Source organism: Solea solea, chromosome 15 (genome assembly GCF_958295425.1).
Source record: "Solea solea chromosome 15, fSolSol10.1, whole genome shotgun sequence".
NCBI classification, from domain to species: domain Eukaryota; kingdom Metazoa; phylum Chordata; class Actinopteri; order Pleuronectiformes; family Soleidae; genus Solea; species Solea solea.
The window spans coordinates 19,535,260-19,556,746 of NC_081148.1; the positions used below are offsets into that span (position 1 = coordinate 19,535,260).

General features: G+C 40.1%; 2 protein-coding genes across 2 annotated transcripts in view; one reads left to right on the forward strand and one right to left on the reverse strand.

The window, feature by feature from the left end:
- Positions 1-1,881: 1,881 nt before the first annotated feature.
- Positions 1,882-7,802, reverse strand: slc25a16 (solute carrier family 25 member 16). Its single transcript, XM_058652421.1, has 10 exons — positions 7,500-7,802; positions 6,984-7,112; positions 6,476-6,568; positions 6,261-6,394; positions 5,966-6,029; positions 5,420-5,541; positions 5,267-5,333; positions 5,023-5,185; positions 4,793-4,861; positions 1,882-3,781 (listed from the first exon to the last, which is right to left on the reverse strand). The coding sequence occupies exons 2-10, from the start codon at positions 7,078-7,080 to the stop codon at positions 3,625-3,627; spliced, it is 966 nt and encodes a 321-aa protein (XP_058508404.1). The 5' UTR covers positions 7,081-7,112; positions 7,500-7,802; the 3' UTR covers positions 1,882-3,624.
- Positions 7,803-10,081: 2,279 nt separating this feature from the next.
- tet1 (tet methylcytosine dioxygenase 1) overlaps positions 10,082-21,487 on the forward strand; it is a 35,444-nt gene continuing 24,038 nt past the window's right edge. The window contains exons 1-2 of the mRNA XM_058651273.1: positions 10,082-10,429; positions 12,300-14,654. Coding sequence (XP_058507256.1) covers positions 12,450-14,654 — 2,205 coding nt within the window. The 5' untranslated portion in view covers positions 10,082-10,429; positions 12,300-12,449. The remainder of the gene's footprint in view (positions 10,430-12,299; positions 14,655-21,487) is intronic.

Consider the following 21,487-nt stretch of genomic DNA (forward strand, 5'->3'; position numbering starts at 1 on the left):
TGATCATATTCCAGAGATGATATCAGATTAATGTTGTTTGTCTGAAAACACAAGGAGATTAAGAAATAGACACACTATTATATACTAATATAATAAGAGCAGTTTACTTTGCACTAAGTCTGTTTCACTGATAATAAAAGGCACGAAGGACCATGTGAGTGTACTTTTTTTTTTTTTATGTTTAGATCTTATTTACAAGTCAAATCACAGTCCGCCATCAAACAACAACAAACAGCTAGTGTGTTCCCGTATCAGTGAAAATGCAAATACATCCTAGAGATTAACGTGGGCCTGTACATGTTATTTATGTTTCCAGTTTTTTTCCCACCCGCTATAAAATGATGATTTATTTATTTATTATTTATTTATGCCCAGTTAAAAGTGGACAAGGCGATTCCATTCACGCATCAGGAGGCTGTGTTGAATAAATGATCAGTGGATTAAAACTACTTTGACTAAGAGATTAGGACTCCACATGTCGTATATGTCTAGAGGATTAAAGATTGCACATCTTATTGAATTTCGTTGAGGTTTCAACAAGTGGGATGAAAGGGTCTAATAATGTTTGGCCAATTATTTGAAGCAGGAGAACAACTTACTTTCCAATACCTACAACTGAGGCACTATCTAGATATATATATATATATACATATATATATATATATATATATAAAAGATGGCAGAAAGTATGTACAAGAGGTTTATTTTACATACTTTATACATGTATATACAAGATACTACAATAAGGATTAACAGAAAATAGCTTGGATATCAAGAAAAAGTGGGAACAAGAGATCAAAATTATAATTCTGGAAAGAATTTGAGTGGAAAACTAAGATGAGATACTTTAAAAACATGTAGTGTCAAATTCAGTAAGGCCTCAAATCAGGGCCGGAGGGGTTGGTTGTATTTCTATCTTTGTCAGTATTTGCATTTCACCCATTCACTCACACATACAGCACATCTTTCATACCCATTCACACGTACGCTGCTGGCACAGACATCAGGAGCAACTTGAGTGTAAGTGTCTCGACATCGCCAAGTAAACGAGCTGAGCCGGGGATCAAACTCACGACGACCACTGAGCCACCACCTGTGTACTTGTTTGGTCCGTAAAGTGTCAGAAAATGTTGAAAGATGTGGATCAGTGAAATGATGATCCTCTCAAAGAAGCTGAAAAATCAGAAAACGTGTTTTTAATTATTGAAAAAACACTGCACACATTGCAGATTCATTTAGTAATCGATTAATCGTTGCAGCTCCAGTTGACAGTATCATTAGATCTGCTATATCTGCCTGGTTTAGAAATATCTTTGTACTTCTAAATCCAAACTAACAAAGTCGGCAAAGACTGCATGAAAATCCACAGTCACAAAGATCTTAACAGTCTTCAGTCTGTCGAGTGAATCCTCTGCGATCCCTCTGATGTTCTGCTGGACTGTAAATATGAGCTGTGACCATCAGGCAGACAATAAACAGATCAACACTGCAAATCTAATCTCTGGAGAACTCATTTGGCCCAATCTCAATCACAGTAACCTAAAACAAGCAGAGATAAGCACGTGGACATTCATTTCTCCTCAATAGAATTGTTGATTTTATGTTACTTGTGTGTATCTATCTGTCCGTCTGTGGTGCCTGTTCACTTCACTCTGTTTTATTTATTTATTTATTCTCCCCTATAAAATGAGCAGCAGTACAACAAACGTTGTGACAAAGCTCATGGGCTACAGTTCACCTTCTAGTTTTCTTCTGACCCGTAACTGTATCGTCGATCTTTGTGGTCGCATAATATGACTGAACATGATATTTTGACCATAAAAAAAAAACATTCAGCAACCCTCATTCAGTGGCAAAATAAAGATCCGAGGCTCAGTGCTGTTTTAAGAAGGAAAAACAGGATTTATTTCCGTTTATAAAAGAGCACGGCAGACAAAAAATGAACATGTACAAAGAAAAACAAGACATTTTCATTGTTCAGTCATTGTCCAAACCTTGAGCCAAATGAAGTTGTATAAATGCATTTACATGATTAAGGTATTATTTGTTGTCCTTTAAAATGATCGGTTACAATGAGCAGCAGGAACAGAGCTGATTGGAGACGTAAAACAACAGTCACGCAGGGCTGTGTATGTGTACAGCAGGAGTACAGACGTTCAGAAAAAACATTAGGTGTGCTAAGACCAGTCCACGTGTTAAATACTGTGCATTCGGAAATTACCAGTAACACACAAGTCAGTCATTTACTCGCACTTTACAACGTGATCTGGGAGAATTATCGGTTCAGAGATCTTTAGACCTAATAGAGTCCAGAGTACAGACAAGTGAGATGAAGAGTTTGGGCCTCAGAAGAGTGGTTTACTGCATCGTAATGTGAATTGCTGCATATAATGTCTATAGATTTCTTTCACTTCTTTTTTTTGTCTCTCCTCTAACGATATAATCTTACGCCAAAATGGTCAAAAATCACTGCTTTATGGCATCTTGCTCATTGTAAAGCATGTGGGGGGAATTCTGACTGTTAATTCACTCTTCTAAAGTAAGTTTAGGTTAAATGGAAAGAAGGAAGCTGAAAATGTGTGTTATTAAACAACACACTCGTTCCTGGAAAATCAATGTAAACAACATTTTGGCTGCTTTCAATATTCTCACTATCAGTGAACCTTTTTTTTTTTGGTTAGAACGGTGAAAAAAAAGGATAATCTGTCTTGTGTTTGATAAGATGTGGAGGAGTGACATCTCCAGCTCTGACGGTAAACACTTCAAATCATATTGAACGCTGCCACCAAGTGGCAGTGGGTCGCTATAGCAATAAATAGACAAACGAGAGAAAGCTACAGTGCAAGTTTCTCCTGAGATCCTGCAGACAATTCAACATCATCAAAGCGACACGCGGAACATCGAGGTGCACAAATCCACACACGTGACGACACGGGTTTTTCCCAGCTCGTTAAGACACATACATCAACTGCCATATTTAATTCATATTCGGCAATAAAACAAACGTGAGGTTGCCTTGAAAATGAAAACTGAAATCATGTGCAATCCGGGCAACTGTGTCTTTAAAAATAACCCTGCAGGTAAACTGGGTTATAATATTAATCTTAGATTTTGTGAAACAAAGGCACACAAAGACCAACTTCTCCAGAAGTTACTACAGTATGACCCAAATAAACAAAAACATCAGATTATTTCACAAATTAGCAACTGTTTGACGTCGGTAAAAAGTGTGTGTGTCGTTTGTGATGGCGCTGCCACATAATCAGTGGGTTGTTCTTGTTGTGCGTCTAATTGATGGAGTACAACACTGCCCTCCAATCAACCAAGCAGGACTAATAACACATCTATACTGCTGTATCTATGGAAACACTGATGAAATAGCTGCTCAGATTTACGCTACATGGTTATGGAGTTTGAGTTAATCATTACTTCAGTGGTCGTGAGTCACAGTAAGTGGAAATGAGACGGGAGAGAATTAAGGGAGTTCCTTGGTGGGTCCAGTGAACACAAGGAAATGGCAGGTTCTATGCTAAAGTCTCTTAAGACATTAGTGAGTCCCGGGATCTCTCTGGAAAAGAAGCATTGGGGTTGAGCTGCTTCACCTGGAAGGAATCAAAACGGTGGCTAGTTCAGGTGGAGGACCTGCTTCATGAACTCGTAGGTGGTGAAGGCCACAGCTTGGGAGGGAACACAGCGGATGTAGTTGAGAGACAGACCTCGATACAGTCCCTTTTTGATGCCATACTGCGTATACACGTACGTCAGGGTCTTCCTCAGTGACCTGTTCAGGTGCAAGACAAGATATTACCATCATTTTAGATAATTAGAAGAAAAAAACATTTGAAAAACGGTTGCTGTGTTTGTAACCTGGAGCTGGTTTTGTTTCTTACAAGTCCATCAAAGTAAATTAACTCTGCTCAATCCAGCATCTTCTAACAGGGGACAAATATAGAACTAGATCTGATGATTGAGCAGCAGCCAATTTAACTTAAAAACATTTAATTTGACTTTACATTTGTAGTGTGTTAGGACACCAGTTATCTTTCAAAGAAAAGACGCACTGACTAAACATTCACTCACTGTTAAGAGGAAGTAGATAACGCAGGAACGAGCCATGTTCAGATTGGCTAACTGGGAACTTGTACTGGCATAAGCAGTATGATACTGTGGTTCTGTGTGCAGCTCTACTTCTCAGAGATATTATGTAAACAGCTCTCCACTCTCTGGAATTGTGTCCTTACAAGGTACATCAAACAAAACAACTACTTTAAATTGAAACTGAAAACCTTTACAGCTCCTTCGGTTCCATTTTATTATATCAAAAATTGATCCATAACAAAAGACGGTAGGAGAGAAACAGGGACCAAACATTTAATGGCTTGACTGACAACCTAATCATTCAAATTTGACTCAGTGGGCAACTGAGATATTGAACTGTGTCATCGGCACTGTTAAAATGATGGATTTAAAGACACCACAGAGAAGGGCAGGTACTGAATACATACAGTTACTGTATTACTCATACAGTCATTTCTCTGGAAAAACAAAACAAAACAAAAACACCTGTATTTAAATCGAAGTATAAGTGACATTAAATGAGTTTTGCAGATGGAAAATGAAAATCACACAGTGCAAAACTACACCCTTACAATTAGTTCTCACTCCTATCTTTTTAAAGTGTTACCATAAAGAGTTTTGCCACAAAAGAACTCTCATGGCAAAACATTTTACTTACATGTCGGGAGTATCATGACGTAACAGAACACTCTGTAGAAACACAAGTGCTACTTACACACATTTCTCAGAGTCAGGAAGCACGGATCCTAACTGCATTCTCCTCCTGGCCACATCCAGCGGGTACCTGAACACAACGTGGGGCCCAGCAAACACCAAATAAATCCAAACAATCAATAAAAAGCCCCGACAATAAAACCACAAATGAACCAACCACATTTGTCAGCTCATCCTTTATGAGAGTCTTTTAACCTGAAGCTTGTCAGGTGCCGGGACCGCTGCACTTACGATATTGTCTGAGCGATGGCACCGGCAACTCCTCCGCAGAGCAGGTTGACTTTGGTTTTCAGGACGAGGACGTCGGGATTGTCTGAGGACGGGCGTCCCAGCAGCTCCGGGAAATGCTTTAAGCCAAGGCTCTTCAGGGTGCCATAAGTGAAGAACGAGAAACCTGCAGAATACAAAACGGATAGAAGAGTAAAGGAACATGACGAAGACACTGGGTCTTTGACTAAATAATCTAAATATTCACCTGCATAAGGGGCCATTCCAATAAGTGTCGGGGTTAGTCCTCTGTAGAAACCCGAAACCCCTCCCTCCTTTATAAAAGAGTCATTTATTGTCAAGCATTGTGGCGTCAGTGTTTTTGATAGTTTGTTAATGAAGTTAAACTACGACAGGTCACCTTCAGGTAGATGGTGTGGAAGGCGTTTGCAATTCCAGTGTAGCGATGCTCTCCTTTGACCTGGAAGGCCAGTCTGGCTCGAATCACATCCAGAGGGTAAGTGCAAATCACCGCAGTCAATCCTGAAATGACACAGTTCTTTTTCAACTCTGATTCTTCCAAATTTATACCTGCACACGTATCTAGCTTACTAAGCAAATGAAGAACTACATTTGTTCTGGTTTGCAAAGGCCCTTGTTGTTCCCGGATACGCTTAGAAGAGGGGAGGGGGAATCACTCTGTTTGTTACGACCTGCAATTTCACCATAAGATGTCACTAATTGTCACACACTGAAACTTTAATTTAAATGAATATGCTAACGCTTGAAGTCTGAAGAAAAAAAATGTACAGCTGTTACAATATTAGGCAGTTTTCCTCCGATTACAATAAAGTTTGCTCTGAGGAGACGAATGTAAACATCTGTGAGGAGATGATGAGAAACCAACGATATCCAGCTGTCAATGACAACGACAGCTTGACACATTCACATTTGAAGGATGAATTACCTGCCATAGAACCTGCCATCAGGCGGTGGATGTGTCCGGATATGCCTATCCGTTTACTTAGCAGCTGTAAATGGATCAGCATAGAGGAACAAAGGTCAACAGGTTCGCCAATAGAAGCAATACTTGTGGGGTAAAAAAATCAAAAATCAATATAACAAGAATCACACCCATCAATAACATCAAAGCATATCACATTTCCAGAAACAAATTCTATAGTTAGCTTTACTAACACTGATGTTTTGCAAATGTCTTCTTTGTACGTGTTCTTCAACAATCATGCACACACTGACCATACCTTTTTGTAATAGTCAAAGGCCATGAACTGGATAGCTCCATAAGGAAAAATCCTGACCATCATCGCCCCGTTACCCTTGTACAATCCAAGATAGCCTTCTTTCTTCGGCACAGCCGTGAGGGTGGAAAACACTCCTGCAGAGAAATATGAGACTCATGTTGCACAGGTGTGTGAAAATGTGTCGGCGTCCCATGTTCTCCTGCTGAGGTTTTTACCTAGATGTTTGTAATGGGGGTTCTGGCCTTGTAGAAGAATCTTGACTCTGTCCAGAGGAGCGATGGTTGTCTTGGCGCAGCATCCTGCTACACCTAAACAAAAGCAGGAGGGAGAGAGGATTATAACACATTTATCATTGGGTGACTACTTTGAAAATCAATGGCATCAGCGAGTTGGTCTTGACTGGTATTGGAAAAACAATTTCACAGTGACACTGAAATGCACTGGCATCAACTATGGAAGCATCTACAGTAGATTAATGATTAAGTTTATGGCAGTCACACACCGACAGACATATCAGTTTCAGGACCTCAAAGGACATCAGGAAGCAGTGAAATAACAGACTGACAAGGAGGAAGAAGCAGAACAAAAAGAAGAAGAGGAAGACACAAAGTTAAGATAAGGAAAGAAAGTATCTCCATGGTAAAGGTGGTAACTTGAACCTGTGACCTTGTGTCAAATTCCACCTTGTTTTGTAAATCATCATAAAGATAAGTCAGATCTTACCTCCAGCTACAAAGGAGCGGAGCCAGTAGTAGTCCCTCTTGGTGGGCGGGCTGCTGCTTATGGCAGGTGGTGTGGAGACGGTAGCCTCCGATGTCATCCTCTCTGCTCAGGAATGTGCCACATCCATGACTGTAGCATGTGGGAAAAATATTTGATTAAAAAATGTTATTTTTTGTAACGATTCCAGGCTTGTGTTAAGTTAATTAATCATAACTGCCAATAATAGGACATACCGGGCAGTGTAATTGCTTAGGATAATACATTCCAGTGGTGAAGGAAGTACCATAAAATACCAATACCAATAATGCCACGGGAAACCAAAAAGTTTAGAACAGGCCCTGTCATTTTATGAGCTCTACATAGGTTCCAGATAAATGTGAGGTAAAGTGAGGAGCGTCCTCTGAACTACAATGACGTAAAAGCATTTAAAAAGGCGGATGATTTCTGTAATTAGTTATATTTCAAAGGCAGCAGATGAGACACACGTGTGTCTCTCTGATAAATACAGATACTCACGAGATAAAGATGATGTGAGGAATTAAAGAAGCAAAGAGTGAGCTAATAAAATCAGTGTCTCTCCTTCGTTGAGCTCCTCCTGCTTCGGGACGAGCTTTACTCTTCAGATCTGACTCTACCATGGACGCCGGCGGATGTCGCACATGAAGTCTCGTCCTTCAGTCATACATTTACAAAAAAAATAAGCTCATACACAAATGACAACGTCTCTGGGTTTGAGTGGGTGTCAAGAACGAGCGCAGTTCATCTAAATCAAGTGTCCTTTGGCCGTGGACGGATGACAGGTTGTGGCCGAAAACAGTCGCGTGTGGATGACGCGACGTGACGTCAACAACGGGCGTGTTTGAAGTGTGTTAAAGAACGTATGAGGTTTTAAAATGCTTTATATTCATAGATGTAAATGAGTGAAAAACAACAATACAACAGTTCAAAATGGAAATGTGACTTTATATTAATTCCTTAACTCGGTCACAACAACAACAAGGCAGTAGAGACTATGGAAATGTGTAAGACTCTTGTAATTTTATGGATATACTGTATAAAGTTTGTTTCGTTTGTCACGATTTATTTAGTTTTATTTGATTATTATATTTCGATTTTGGTCACGATACATTCATGTTTTGTGTAAATGAATGATTGATGTAGGTTTGGTTGAATTTAATAATATATATATATATATATATATATATATATTTAAAGAACCTGGGCATGTGTTAAAAGTTGTGATTAAATAAATGAATTATGAAATGTATTTCTAAATGTATTCATTTAGAAATTGTACAAAAATGTTGCCAAACCAATAATTAAAATCAAACACATGTATTAGTTCAAAATTGTAAATGCGTCCAATAACATTAAAACTTGTGATTAAACCAATGGTATTATGAAATTACTGACTCCATTAAAAATAGTACAAGAAATTTTCATCAAACCAAAATTAAATGTAATCATAAATTAAAAATCATTATTAAAACGTGATTAAACCAATAGTATAAATTCATAATTAATCCAATAATATTAACACATGTGGTTAAAGCAATAATGATGTGATTTAATACAAAATAGTTGAAGTTCATTAAATTAATAAATTCAAAACTGCCCAAATTACTGTTAAGATAAAACTAAACTATTACCCGACAATAAGAAAGTTGTTTACCTTAGAAACCTGTTTTAAAAGAGGTAAAACCACTGAGTCAAACAGGCTTATTTGAAAATGAGTGGGAACTAACGCCAAATATCACTTACAGTCAGAGTCAGTGGAATTAATTCACTAGATAACTGTCATTACACTTCCCCTACCTCACATACCTAACCTTTTTTTTATTTTATTTTTTTCCAAAATTACTGAATCTGTATTTAAATCACAATACAACATAGTTTTACTGCAGCAGTGGTGTCTTCAGAAGAACAAGACACCACTACGTTTTCTTTTATGGCCGATAGTTTAAAGTACACAGCAAAGTGTTTAAACAAGGTGTGACTGTTGAAATGTGCATGCACCTTGCAGAGCAAAAGACTGTTCACAGATGTTGACATATACACTTATATACATGTATACATATGCCCCTATGTGTAAAATGTAGCCCATTATGACCCCAGTCTTACCTTTTGCCTACTCAATACTGAATTACAGAATTTTCTATATCAAAATGTATTCACAACTAGTCAAAATAATAATGTTGGTATCGTTATTGTTAATCCCAGAGAGTCAAATGTAGCCATTGAATGTTAAAACGGCTTCCCACACAGAGATGTGAGTAAAAAAGTAACTGGAATTATGGATAGTCCCCTATTATAAAGTTATAAATATCTTCAAATGAATTTTAATCATAGATAACAGATTTGAGTCATAATAACTTTCATTCTGCCTAGTATGGGCGTGCACAGATGTTTCAAGCACCTCTTTTTTGCCCTCTGTTACATCAAATTCAGCTTTGGGCCCCGTAAAGCAGGGGTCTCAAACTCAAATGACTTGGGGGATACTGAGCATCTAGTCTGGTTAGTAGGGGGCCGGTCAAGTGAAAAAAAGGTCAAACTTTTTGAGAAAAAGAAACTGTTTAGTAGGGGTGGGAGATAAGAGCTTACAGGTATGTCATGAATTATATCATGAATTTCAAAATAAAGTGTTTATTTATGGAATGATATATAGTTCACAATAAAACTACTTTTGATGCTAAATCAATCTCCAAATAGAAAAATATATATACAGAAATAACTCATTATAACTAATACATTTAGATATTAAATGGCAGGCCACATGAAACAATTGGGGGCCGCGAGTTAGAGAACTCTGCCATAAAGGCTTATTGTGGGGGGTCCCTTTTTCCATTTGAGCCCCTGAAATGTATGTGCACGCCACTGTTGCCTTGTCAAAACAGAATGTTATCTCTAGTCATATATGTAGTAATACATAATACAAAATCATGCATTAGTACTTAATGGTCACATTTAGCCATTAAGTGTAAAAACGGCTTGTCAGACTAAGATGCAGTGGTAGTAAGAAAAAAAAAGAAAAGAAGAAGAAGAAATCCATGCCAGGTTTTCCAGTCCACTTCGCTCCAGATCCAACAACGGGTTAGTGGCCAGCAGAGGAGACCGTCATAGCTTGTGTCTGTGGAGGGAGAGTGAGCCAGCGGGGCTGTCGTGGACAGACTGACAGAAGAGGGATTATATACGCCTTTAACGGGACTCGTGCTCCGCCAAAGACTACACGGTGCACATATGAAAACCGACTCGATGTGTGTTCACGTCGGCGTTTGTGTCATGTCCGTGTTCCAGCGTCGTGAGCGGGCTGAACTTGCCAGCAGCAGCAGTCTATATTTGCCGAGGAGGGAAACCAATACAAGGTCTCGCTGTCTTGCTGGAGTGGAGTATTATTAGCAGTTCAGACAGTGCAACTGTCTCTCCCCCTCTTTCTCCCTCTCTCTCTGGTATGTAAAGCATTTCAAGCCGTAAACGTGTATGTTAAAAAGAGAGAAAACCCTCCAACAACAAAACAAAACCGAAGAAAAAGTGAGGTTTCCGTGACGCTTCGTATACACGGCGCTTTGACAGCGGTCAAGTGCAAAAGAATAACAATAAACCACCGCGACGCTGAACGCGTTTTTTACACGGTAATAAGCCTCTTCCGCCAGTCAGAGACGAAAACAGGATCCAGACTCGTCAACGTGCCTGCTGCCCTTTAAACTGCTCAACCGCGCAGGAAGCTTTTGTTTGCATGCTATGTTTTTAACAATTAATTACAGATGTTTGCAGATCTGTTATATTGTACTTATCCACCTACAACATTTGATTTGTATGAGTAGATAGCAAAATGTGGCATTTCGTACCTACTGTGTTGAGATTGCAGGGTTGGGAATTACAGGGTAGTACTTTAAGCGATATTATCACAGAATCGTTGTATCGTGATATTATTGGTATCGTGGATGGTCAACGATACAAAGATTGTGTGATAATCAATATATTGCAAGACAGTCATATAGAGTAAACAAACCATCTGTGAAAAGTTAAAAGTGCAGGATGTCTCTGTTTAATCACTACATAAAGAATAAAGTGCATAAAATATATGTATTGAACATGGATGGGGCATTCTCTGACATTATCCCACTGTAAAATCTCTCTTCTTCGGCCAAGTAACTTACATCGATTATCGTATTGCACGAGGAAGGACGGCGATATTTATCACCAAATCGATATAAGATAGGTTGTAGATTTGTTCACTTTTAATACGTTTATATTGTCCCTAGGCATGAGGCGACATGAAAATGTCCTTACTAAAGCTATTGCAATCAATTTGCAATAATTTATTACAAAAAAAGATGTGCTTCAAAGGTCCATTGTGTAAGAAGTAGTGACATCTAATGGTGAGACTTCAGATTTTTAAGAAATGACGGACTCTTCAGCTAAACTGCCCGTTTCAGAAACTATGGTGGCCCATGCATACCAGCCAAAAAGGATGTCATTTTTCTGCATTTGCGTAGCAAGCATCTGTTTCAAAATGTGAAATGCTCACTTGTGCACTGGATTGCTTTCGAGATGATGTCCGTAACACAAGGTCTTTGCTCAAAGTTCTTATAAAAGTCTTATTCTAAGGCTACAAAAACATATCCAATCCAATTATTTAATTATGTAAACTCAGTAATACGAAGTTTCCACTAATAAATCTTCCCAGATCTTATACACTGGACCTTCAAAACTGACTGCGTAACTAGTAAAGATTAAATTATTGTCCATTACTTTGAAGCCATTGCCAAATATTTGCTATATTTTTCAATATAGCAGTGTTTTGAACTTGTAATGCTCGGCAATGTGAACACGCTGTGCATAGACAGTTATTTGTAATTTGTAAGATTGCAGTAGCAAGGCAAGACAGGTTGTAGTATGGCTGAAAATGCTATGAAGCAAACACCAATCTATAGATTCAGAAGTGCATTCTAAGGCAAAAAAAACCCCCAAGAATAAATTGGGCGTTTGTCCTTATGTGTGGGCTTTTTCTGAGAGCTGAGGGATGGAGGAAACAAATGAACGGATGTAACTAATGTCACAAAAATTACTTTCAGTATGTTGCCAAAAGATTCAAAACTCAAAAAGAAAAAAACTCTCAATGATTTTATCATTATGAATCATGAGGTCCTGGAGTAATTGGGAAGATTCAGGCTAATAAAAGAGCTTTTTATCTCAATGCACACTATCATCCCTAGTTGTCAGTTATGAAGTGTGTTTCTACTGTGTAATTATACTAAAAATACGTTTGAATATGTTGAGGCCTGATTTTTCTCTTCATTTTTTCTTTCTTTACAGGTCATGCACTGCTATTACACAGCCACTAAGGCATCCCCATTCACAGTCTAAAAACAAAACACTAAATCGGGATATTGGATTAAACATACAATCAGAGAAAAGCAATATTGTGTGCTGAGCAAAAGATAAACAGTCAGTTGGCTCCCATGCATGCTGCCAGAAATCCTCTCCTCCATGCCCCCAGCCATGCCTGCTACCACCAAACCCACCAGGAGGCAGACACCTGCTCAGAGAAAAAATGCCCCGAAAGTGATCAGCACCAGGAGGAAAACCTGCAACTCAAATAAATCTCAGGGAAGAGCAAAAGAGAGGCCCCAGAAAACACCTGCAGAACCAAAAAGGTCTTCAGCGAGAGCACAGGCACAGTCTCAGAGCACAGGCCAAAACACCCGTGGAAGAGGGGTTAGTGCGCCTGCTGGTCGGGGCCCGGGAAGGTCTTCTGGCAAAGATAACCATGTCCCAAATATAACAGGATCTGCAAGGCTTAGATGCCAGAGCAGTCTGTCTGACCACTGTGGTGAGTTACAAGACCCCCCAGGGCGAAGGGTGTCTCTGCGGGGCGCACAGGTGTCTGTTACTTGTCAGCCTCCTAAACCTTGCAGAGGAGGAAAAAACAGCAGGGGAGGTGTAGGAAGAGGAGCAGCATCACAGCGCAGGAACTTAAGAAACCAGGCCTCCAGCATCAACAATTCACCTCCCCTAGAGGATGATGATGAAAAAGCGAAACTGGACACCTGCGACGCTAATGATATCCCACCAGTGTCTCCAAAAACAGATGTGGAAGCTCCTGTGAGTATCAAAGATCAGGGTCTGGGAGGCACCGGTGCTCAAGAAGGCAGCCCTCTCAAAGCAGATTCACCACCATGTAAAGACACACTGGAAACCTGTGTGCAGGGCAGCTGTGACAGTACGTTACCGCAGCAAGACAAAGCAACCGTCAGCCTGAACAATGAAGGTGACCTGAGCTGTGTGACCGGGGCGTCTGTGTTTGATGATGTTGACAGACAGCTAAAACTCTGCAGTGACAGCAGTGGAGAAAGCCTCTCTGAGCCCTCTGCACTAATGAGCATTATCTCACCAGGGGAGCAGGATGGCAGCGAGGGAAATGACACTTCATCTGTCATTGTAAAAGAGCCTGATAGTCTTGGTAGTGATGGTAAGCAAGATGATGTGTTTACTCTCCTCCAAGAGGAAGGTAACGATAATAGGACAGATGAACAAGTTGCTGTTGACACTGAGAGAAAAGAGAAAATGGAGAGTTTAGAGGGTGATAGAGCAGTTGAGAGACAAAATGAGACTGTGCAGGAGATGAATGAGATCACTGAGAGTCGGTGGGAATGTGAGGAGCAAGGAAAAAAAGAAATGGAGAGTGATAAATCCATCAAATCTCCCGACCTCCACTCTGGCACGGCAGCCTCTCAACCTGCAGATCCTCCTCACTCTAACAGTGGACTGACACCACAGTCAGGATCACCTGTAAGTGTCGTACGAGTCTCCAACGCAGCTACCTCAAATCCCGCCAAAGCCCCTTCCCCCTCAGACTCACTTGAACTAGAAGTTCTGAACAAGGGTAAGACAGACATGCAACCGACCATTCATGGTGCTAAACCTTTTCTTCCAGAGTTCTCCGCAATCCCTGAACCGGACCTGATGTTGCAAACTGTTCTGGTGAAAAGGAACACACCAGTTATTTTCCACAGTAACTCTCTCAAATGTAGAAGTTTGAGGGATTCGTGTCAGGCGAAATCACAGCAACTGCACCTTCCTCCTCCTCCTCCTCCTCAGGGAGAAAGACAAGCATGCACACCAGAAGAGACGCAGACCAAAGATAGTTGTGTATTTGAGTGCCACATCCAGAGAGAGACACCTTTACCGTCATTGGAGCAAGTTCCTGAGTCAAGCAAGGATGCCCTTAGAGCTGAGTGTCAAGCAAACCTCAGCGAGGGTGGTGTTGTGGTGGCAGCAATGGAGCGGGACACGGTGCCAAAGATATCAACTCCTACTTTGGATAGTAGCTCCACTTTGTCCTGCAGCTCAGAGAGCACCCGCTCCTCGTTTTCTTTTGACACAGAATCAGATGCAGGGTATGGAGAGTCCAGCTTCTCTGTTCAGCCCAGATCTTGGGGCACAGATGGGGCCCACTTGCTCTCGCTGAACACTCTGAAACTGCAGAAGAAAGAGAGGAAGAAGAGGAGCAGGTGTGGAACGTGTGTGCCATGCGTGAGGAAAGTCAACTGTGGCCAGTGCAGCTGCTGCCTCAACCGCAGAACTGGCCACCAGATCTGTAAGCTGAGGAAGTGCATGGAACTGAGGAAGAGAAAACCGTCATCTACAGCCAGTCACTCTGCTGCACAGGTGAGGCTTACGTTAAACTGCATGACTGAGTTTAAATTACATACAACAGCGGCACATTACATGGGGGTTAGTCGCCTTTAGGTCTGAGTTCGTTTTCTTACAAAGACGTTCACTGAGAAAATGACTTGAACATGAGTACACTGGAGCGCCTTTGTTGCATCTGTGAACAGCTGATGTGAGGCAGCAATTGTTAGTGTGTGACATCATCGCTTTGAACTCCACAGTTTTTCCCTGTTTTTAACCGTTTGCAGCAACAATCAAGCGTTCTAACAGCTTTCACACCCTGGGTTTTCAGTTGGTTTTGAGAAACGCGCTCTTAACTTCATGGTGTTTTCCTGTTGTTGCTGTGTGTAACATGAGTTGAGTGATAAAAGGGGAAGTGTGTGTGCGCGCTCGTGTGTGTGTGTGTGAGTGAGAGAGAGAGAGAGAGAGAGAGAGAGAGTGTGAGTGTATGCACATGTGCTCATTTGGACAATGGAGATAAGGAATGCATGTGTGACTCTTGTGTTGTTGAACGGGAAGGTGCTGTCACATGACCGGCAGAAGGTCAGCATGTGTTTGGAGTATGAGTCGCCACGCGTGTGTGTCTGTGTGTGTACTTGTATCTGTTACCTCATTGGACCGTTTCTGGCATGAACACTGACCTTGTCAGGACCAGTAGTCATTGTAGAGACCACAACTTGTGGTCATCTCTGAGGAACTGGTTAAGTTTAAGGGGAAGATTTGAATTGTGGTTAGGTTCAGGTTTGGGATAATGCTTTGGTGTCCCAAGAAGAATAGCTAAACATATGTGTGTGTGTGTGTGTGTGCTCTTGTATGGGTATCGTCTTTATAAGGACCAAAAAACTTATAAACCATAGGGAATGAGGACATTTTGGGAAAGTGAGGACATTTTGGCTGTTCCTCATGTTCTGTCACCCATTAAAATCATTTTTATTGAGGACTTGGTATCAGGGTTAGAATTGGGTTTAGGTTTGGAATTTAGTTGTGTGTGTGCTGTCCGTGCAAACAAGCAAGGGAGTGAGCTATTTTATGAGTTGCACACAGTGAGTGTGTGTTCTTCTGTGTGGATGAGTATGGCTGAGCTGGATGTTTTTGCACAGTGGAACAGACCGGCATTGTGAATGCATGTTGTAAGAGACAACTCAGGAAGACAAAGATTGACCATGGTTTACAAATGAATCTTTCTAATTTGAGCTGCTGCAGGAGACATTTTCTTTCTGATGATTTGACAATGTCAGTGTGAGCATCTGAATGATGTTACTTTTCATTGCCCGGATCACTACTTTATTGATTTGGTTTACTTCCTTCTCTCAAATTTTCAACCACACTAGTTTTTCAGAGAAAAAGCTCATAGCATGCTACCTGCTTAGCAGCCAGTGACAGACAGGCAAAGTTATTAACCACCAGGGGAATGCTGTGGAGCATTTAGTGGCTTAAGATTTACATATTTCCTGAGAATATTAAATGTTGGACTTACATTTACAGGCTGGCCAGAAAAAGATTGATGATGTTGCTCTATATTTGCTGCCCATGTAAAGAAACAATTATTTGCATTTGAAAAATTTGAAGCCAATAAGAAAATCAGTCTCTCTAATCCTCATTAATGTTGCATTAGTCAAAGCAGTGTGTTTACAATGAAAGTTGACATTATTGTCACCAAGATCAGCTACACTGATCTTTGGTGCATCTTCAGTGTATTGGTTTCTGATATGGTTGTCTTACCACTCATAACAAATCAATTTCTAATTGCAACACAGCTTATTTTAAGCAAATAAGCTTCACTAAGCCAGCAACTACAACCACTACCTGCAAATCGAGCAACTAGGTGTTGAAGAAAACCCAGCATGCAACAGTAAAAGACTCATCTTTTACCAAAACAGAGCTAAAGGTCTCCTGAATATTGTTTGTTCATATGAAATATGTTGTAGTTTTTTTATTTGCAGTTAAATTTAGTTTCCCGTTGCAAACCATTGTACACAAAACTATATAAAGCAGTATTAAAAGTATCGAGACGTGCGTCTACATTTTACAAGACACATGTGATTTATCATCCATAGTAATTCCTATGGACAGAAGACCTTCTCAGTCATTTTAGTAGATGGGAATATGAGACCCTCACAGCAGCTGGCTGCTACAGCTACATCACCATGTACATAGTTCAGTGGTGTGCATGTGACTGGGGGAGGTGTGTGTGAGTGAGTGAGTGAGTGAGTGAGGGTCCATGTGGCTCTGCACTCTTGTGTGTGCAAGTGTGCATACATTCACAGGCAGCGGCTTCAGAGTGGACGCAGTAGCAGAAGCAGATTGAGGTTGATTATGTAACACCTGTGGTATTACTAGTTGAGACCTTTGTGCATTATTTCTGAGGATCAGTGGGAACGAGATCAGGCTAGACAGAGATTTACCAACATTTTTAATTTACCCAGGAAGGTCCTATTAAGATAGAGTATATATTAATTTATCTATCTTCCAGTTAAGATAGATTTAATGTGGAACAACCGGAAATGTGGGTCAGTGTGTATATGGCTCAGTTTCAGATTCATATTTAGTATTCACTATGTGTTTGTGTGGTTTTATACTGAAAGAAATTATTTCGAGCTTAAGCACATACTGCTTTCCAGTTTAATACCTGAACACCTATTAAGTGAAGGTATTTGAAAATATATCGTGCAAATATAGACGATACATTCATTAAAACATATAAAACATTGCAAAATGTGAATGTTTTAACATAAATGTGTAAGTTTATATATAACCCAAGTAACTAGAAAATAATACTTACTATTGTTTGGATGAAACAATAAAAATATAATGCACCATCTTATAAAGATGTTTAAAAGCTGCTATGTAGTCAGTGTCACACTGAGTAGGAAGCTGTTCCACTGTTTGAGGAGCCAAACAACAACATAGTAAGGCACACAACAGGACATTTATTAAACCGCAGATTTGCTATCTTTACACAACAACAGTGTCTGGTGTTGTTTCATTCTTTTCACTTAATTAACCTGCACATAAGGAGCAATTCTGTTTGTGGTTTGAAAACTGGTTTTAACTGATTCTGCATGACTGAAGGATGGAAGCCTGCACCAGGTTCTGCAAGCAAGTGATGAGCTGTAGTTCAACTTTATCTCTATGGGTCCATGTTATATTATGTGTGCTTGTAGTGTGAGTAAAACCTGGACATACTTGTTGGCTGGTCTTGCTAATCAAGCTCACACGCCCTTCTAGTGGATGTTTATAACTCCCGGAGAAAACGTGCCAAAGGCCAAAGAGGAGTTCATGTGAATCCTGTTCAGCTAATTAATAACCACACCAATATTTTGTTTGGTCCACACAACACAGATTGAACAGACAAAATCCAGGTTTTGATTGTGAGAGTGAGAGTCACATTGACTGAAAGTGAGAGTCACATTGACTGAAAGTGAGAGTCACATTATTGAGAATGAAGCTCACCTTTGAAAAATGTTTGCTTTCTCCTAATTTACCAAGAAAACCTTGAAAGTTGTGGTGCAGTGCACATGATGCACAGATAATGTATATCGACTTTATACTGGTTAGAATATAACGTTAGAAAAAACTAAGTCATCTCCCCTTTCACTTCCATATAAAATATTCACCTCACATGTCTACATGAAAACTACATGAACACTTACATTCTCACAGACACAGAAAGTGCAAAAAACAAATGTTTTTGCAGAGTTCCTTTGACTATAGTGAGCTGACATTTTCATAAATGAGTGATATTTGTATGGCTTGTATGTATGGAGTCATCATGTCTGTACACACAGACAGTGTAAAGAACAGTGTCTCTAATCTCTATGATGTTGTTAACACAAGTCAATCAGTCAGTGCTGGAGGCTAATTTGACTTCTGCATTCACCCAAACATTAAACTATAAGATGTAATCAATAGATTATGATGCTATTTCTAATAATTTACATTCTAATGATTTAAATTTAGCATTTAGCATTTGGCGTATGTGTCATTACACTGTTGATCTTGTGATACTTAAATATTTGTACCACTTCTTGTTTACTTCTTGATTGTCTTCAGAAACCTGTGTAGTCGAGCACGGGTTACTTCTTTTTTTCCGGTCTCCTTCAGTCGCTGTATTTATCAAGAACATGCACCTGTGCACATGCACTTCAGGTGAGTTTGAGGTTCACCATAATTACATATAGCTGTGGAAATATTCAGCTCCTCCTGTGAACAATCTTTCACACTTATTCAACTCTCACCTCTTCTGGTGTAATGCATTTGCCAGCTGAGAGACACGGCTATCAGGAAAAATCTCCTCCATCCCTCACACAGAGCTCTGGGAAGTGGGCTCATTTAGCCACAGACCTAAAGTCAAATGGAATTGTGTTTGCAATCAGCAGAGTCGTCCCCTGTTGGCTATTCAATACCTTCTCTTGTCCTGGTTTGTCTCAGAACAGACCCAGAAGGCTACATCCATTTTTATGTACAGTCTATGAAAAATAATGATATTATGCATGAGCTATTTACAGTTTCTTTGTCCAGTGAAAAGAGTGGAAGGAGGGTGAGAGTCAAATGACCCAAGGTCTGCTGCCAACCAGCAGTCAGAGGTTTAAATACATCACACATTCCACCTAAAACCACTCTCAATGAAGGTTTCTGTATCGATACAGAGCTTTAAAGAATCTGTACAATATCACACCATGAAATATCTGTATATCTGAGTGTTTTAACAGATATTGATATAGGTATTTCAAAAATGGCACTACAAAGTGCAAATAAAAAGTTTTTTTTTTTTTTTTTAAACCTTCATGCAGCCAAACATCATCCATTGTCGAATTCATTGTCTCAGCTGGACACAGCTAAATTTGAAGTGGGCGTCATTTGTCCCTGCAGACGTTCCTGTCAGGTTCTCTTCTCACACTCGCACACAAAAGTAGAGTTCTTAAGCACCCATGGTTGTCATGGTGACCCCATTGTCCGGTGCTGACCTTTGACCTGCCTCAGTTGTCTGCTGAAGTATTCTCAGGGTCATAATAAGGATTAGTGGAGATAACCAACGGACACGCACAACTACGGGTTTAAGGCTTTGCACTCGGTAACCTGCTATCCAGGTAATTAGGTTAAACTGCAACCGCGGGTTGTCGTGTTCACATCGGGTCAGCAGTGAGTGAGGGCTTTTCTACAAGCGATGGACACCTCAAGCAAGCAACGCACGCTGTGTTATCAATCCATTCAGTGAGGTAATACCACTTATAAAATTATATATATATATATAAAATTATATTATAAAATTGCATATTATATTCTCATCATGGAGTTTTTCCACATACTGACAACAACGATTGATTTATCATTGTTATTGTCAATAAAGTTGCTTAAATCAATGTTCAATTGCTTTTTAAAAAATGTTGTCAAATGAAAACACACACGCACATTTTCACTAAAGTGTAATTTAGTCCGTGCTAATTAAACAATCAAATTGAAAATAACTTACAGGTTTCTGTGAAGTCCGCCATAATATTTTGACCAATCATCGTTCAAGACACTGCGCGAGTTCATAGGTCATCGGGGAGGTGGAGCAAGGAGTCGTCGATCATAGCTGCAGAAGCGTTTTGGGAGATGCTCGCTGTCTTGTGCTCAGACACAAAAAAAGAAAGGAAAGAAAATAAGATCGTGGACCCGTTCCTGGGTGACATGAAGTAACAGCAGCAGCAGCAGCAGCATCCCTCTTCCTCTTCCTCATGTTTATGTCTGTATGTTACGCCGCGTCAGAGCACGCTGTTGTCCTGTCAGTCCAGGACAAACTGAGCAACAGTTTAGGCTGTGTATTTGGATCTTTGAACTGACATCCAAAGCAACTAGGAGTATTCCTACTGCACCTCAGGTGGAATTCTTATCAGATACCTCCGTTTACACCGTATTTTATGCATAGTGGCATTCAGAGAAACTACAGTTGGTTTTAACCAGACTATGAGTTGTGAAAAAAGTAAGTGCCAGTACTCTCCTTATCCACATGAGGCGTGTATGTCTGTCGTTATTACTAAATCATTGAACTCTAAATATTAGTGGAACATTTTAAACATTTCCAATAGATATTGTTCTTCTTCAACAATAAAAATAAAATCTCTAGACACAAACACTAGACTCTTACGAGTATGGGTGCATGTGACATAGTGCAGCCTTGGAAATGATTATTCTGGGCCAGAATAATGAATTGGACAGCTAACCTAAGCAGATTACTACTCATAATCATAAAATTAAGTTTTGGTTCATTTCAAGCACTGGTTTTAACGCCCACTCTCCTTCTCCAGAAGTGACCATTCTAACCACTACGACAACAAAAAGCTTGCAATAGGAAGTGTATATAGTTTATGTCAAGCATGCAGTTGGTGTGCGACGCTGCTGTTTGCCGTTTGCAAAGAGAATTCACAAAACTGAGTACAGGTTCCTCCACATATGCATGTGGGCAATCTGGCATTCAAATGAAGGACGGCTGCACATCCACACGCTCCCTTTTTTTCCCTTCTCCACACTGCGTCAATGTGTGGGACAGAAGAGGGCCGAAAGTAGCGAGGAAGATTCGTGATATGCCAACATTTCAACAGAGCCAACTCGTTATGGCCGAGCAGAGCCTTTGGCCTACTCTCTTTCTCTTCTGTCTCTTCATCTTTGGCACAGAGGCATATTTTACTCCACGAGTCTGCCTGTGATCAGGCCTGTTTTGTATTTTCTGTTAACCTGGCCCATTATATATAAAACAACACTGTGAGGGTAGTTATTTGTCATAGCTGCAGGGCCTGGGTAGTGGCCCAGAGAAAGGGGGGGGGCCTCTTTTGTTTGATATAGGGCTC

What these genes read in the sequence shown, in the direction of transcription:
- slc25a16 (XM_058652421.1), bottom strand. Translation starts at nt 7,080, where the DNA reads ATGACATCGGAGGCTACCGTCTCCACACCACCTGCCATAAGCAGCAGC. An exon ending in CCGCTCCTTTGTAGCTGGAG is followed by an intron (nt 6,569 to 6,983) that starts GTAAGATCTGAC and finishes GCTTTTGTTTAG; the next exon opens with GTGTAGCAGGATGCTGCGCC. An exon ending in TCCACACCATCTACCTGAAG is followed by an intron (nt 5,334 to 5,419) that starts GTGACCTGTCGT and finishes TCTTTTATAAAG; the next exon opens with GAGGGAGGGGTTTCGGGTTT.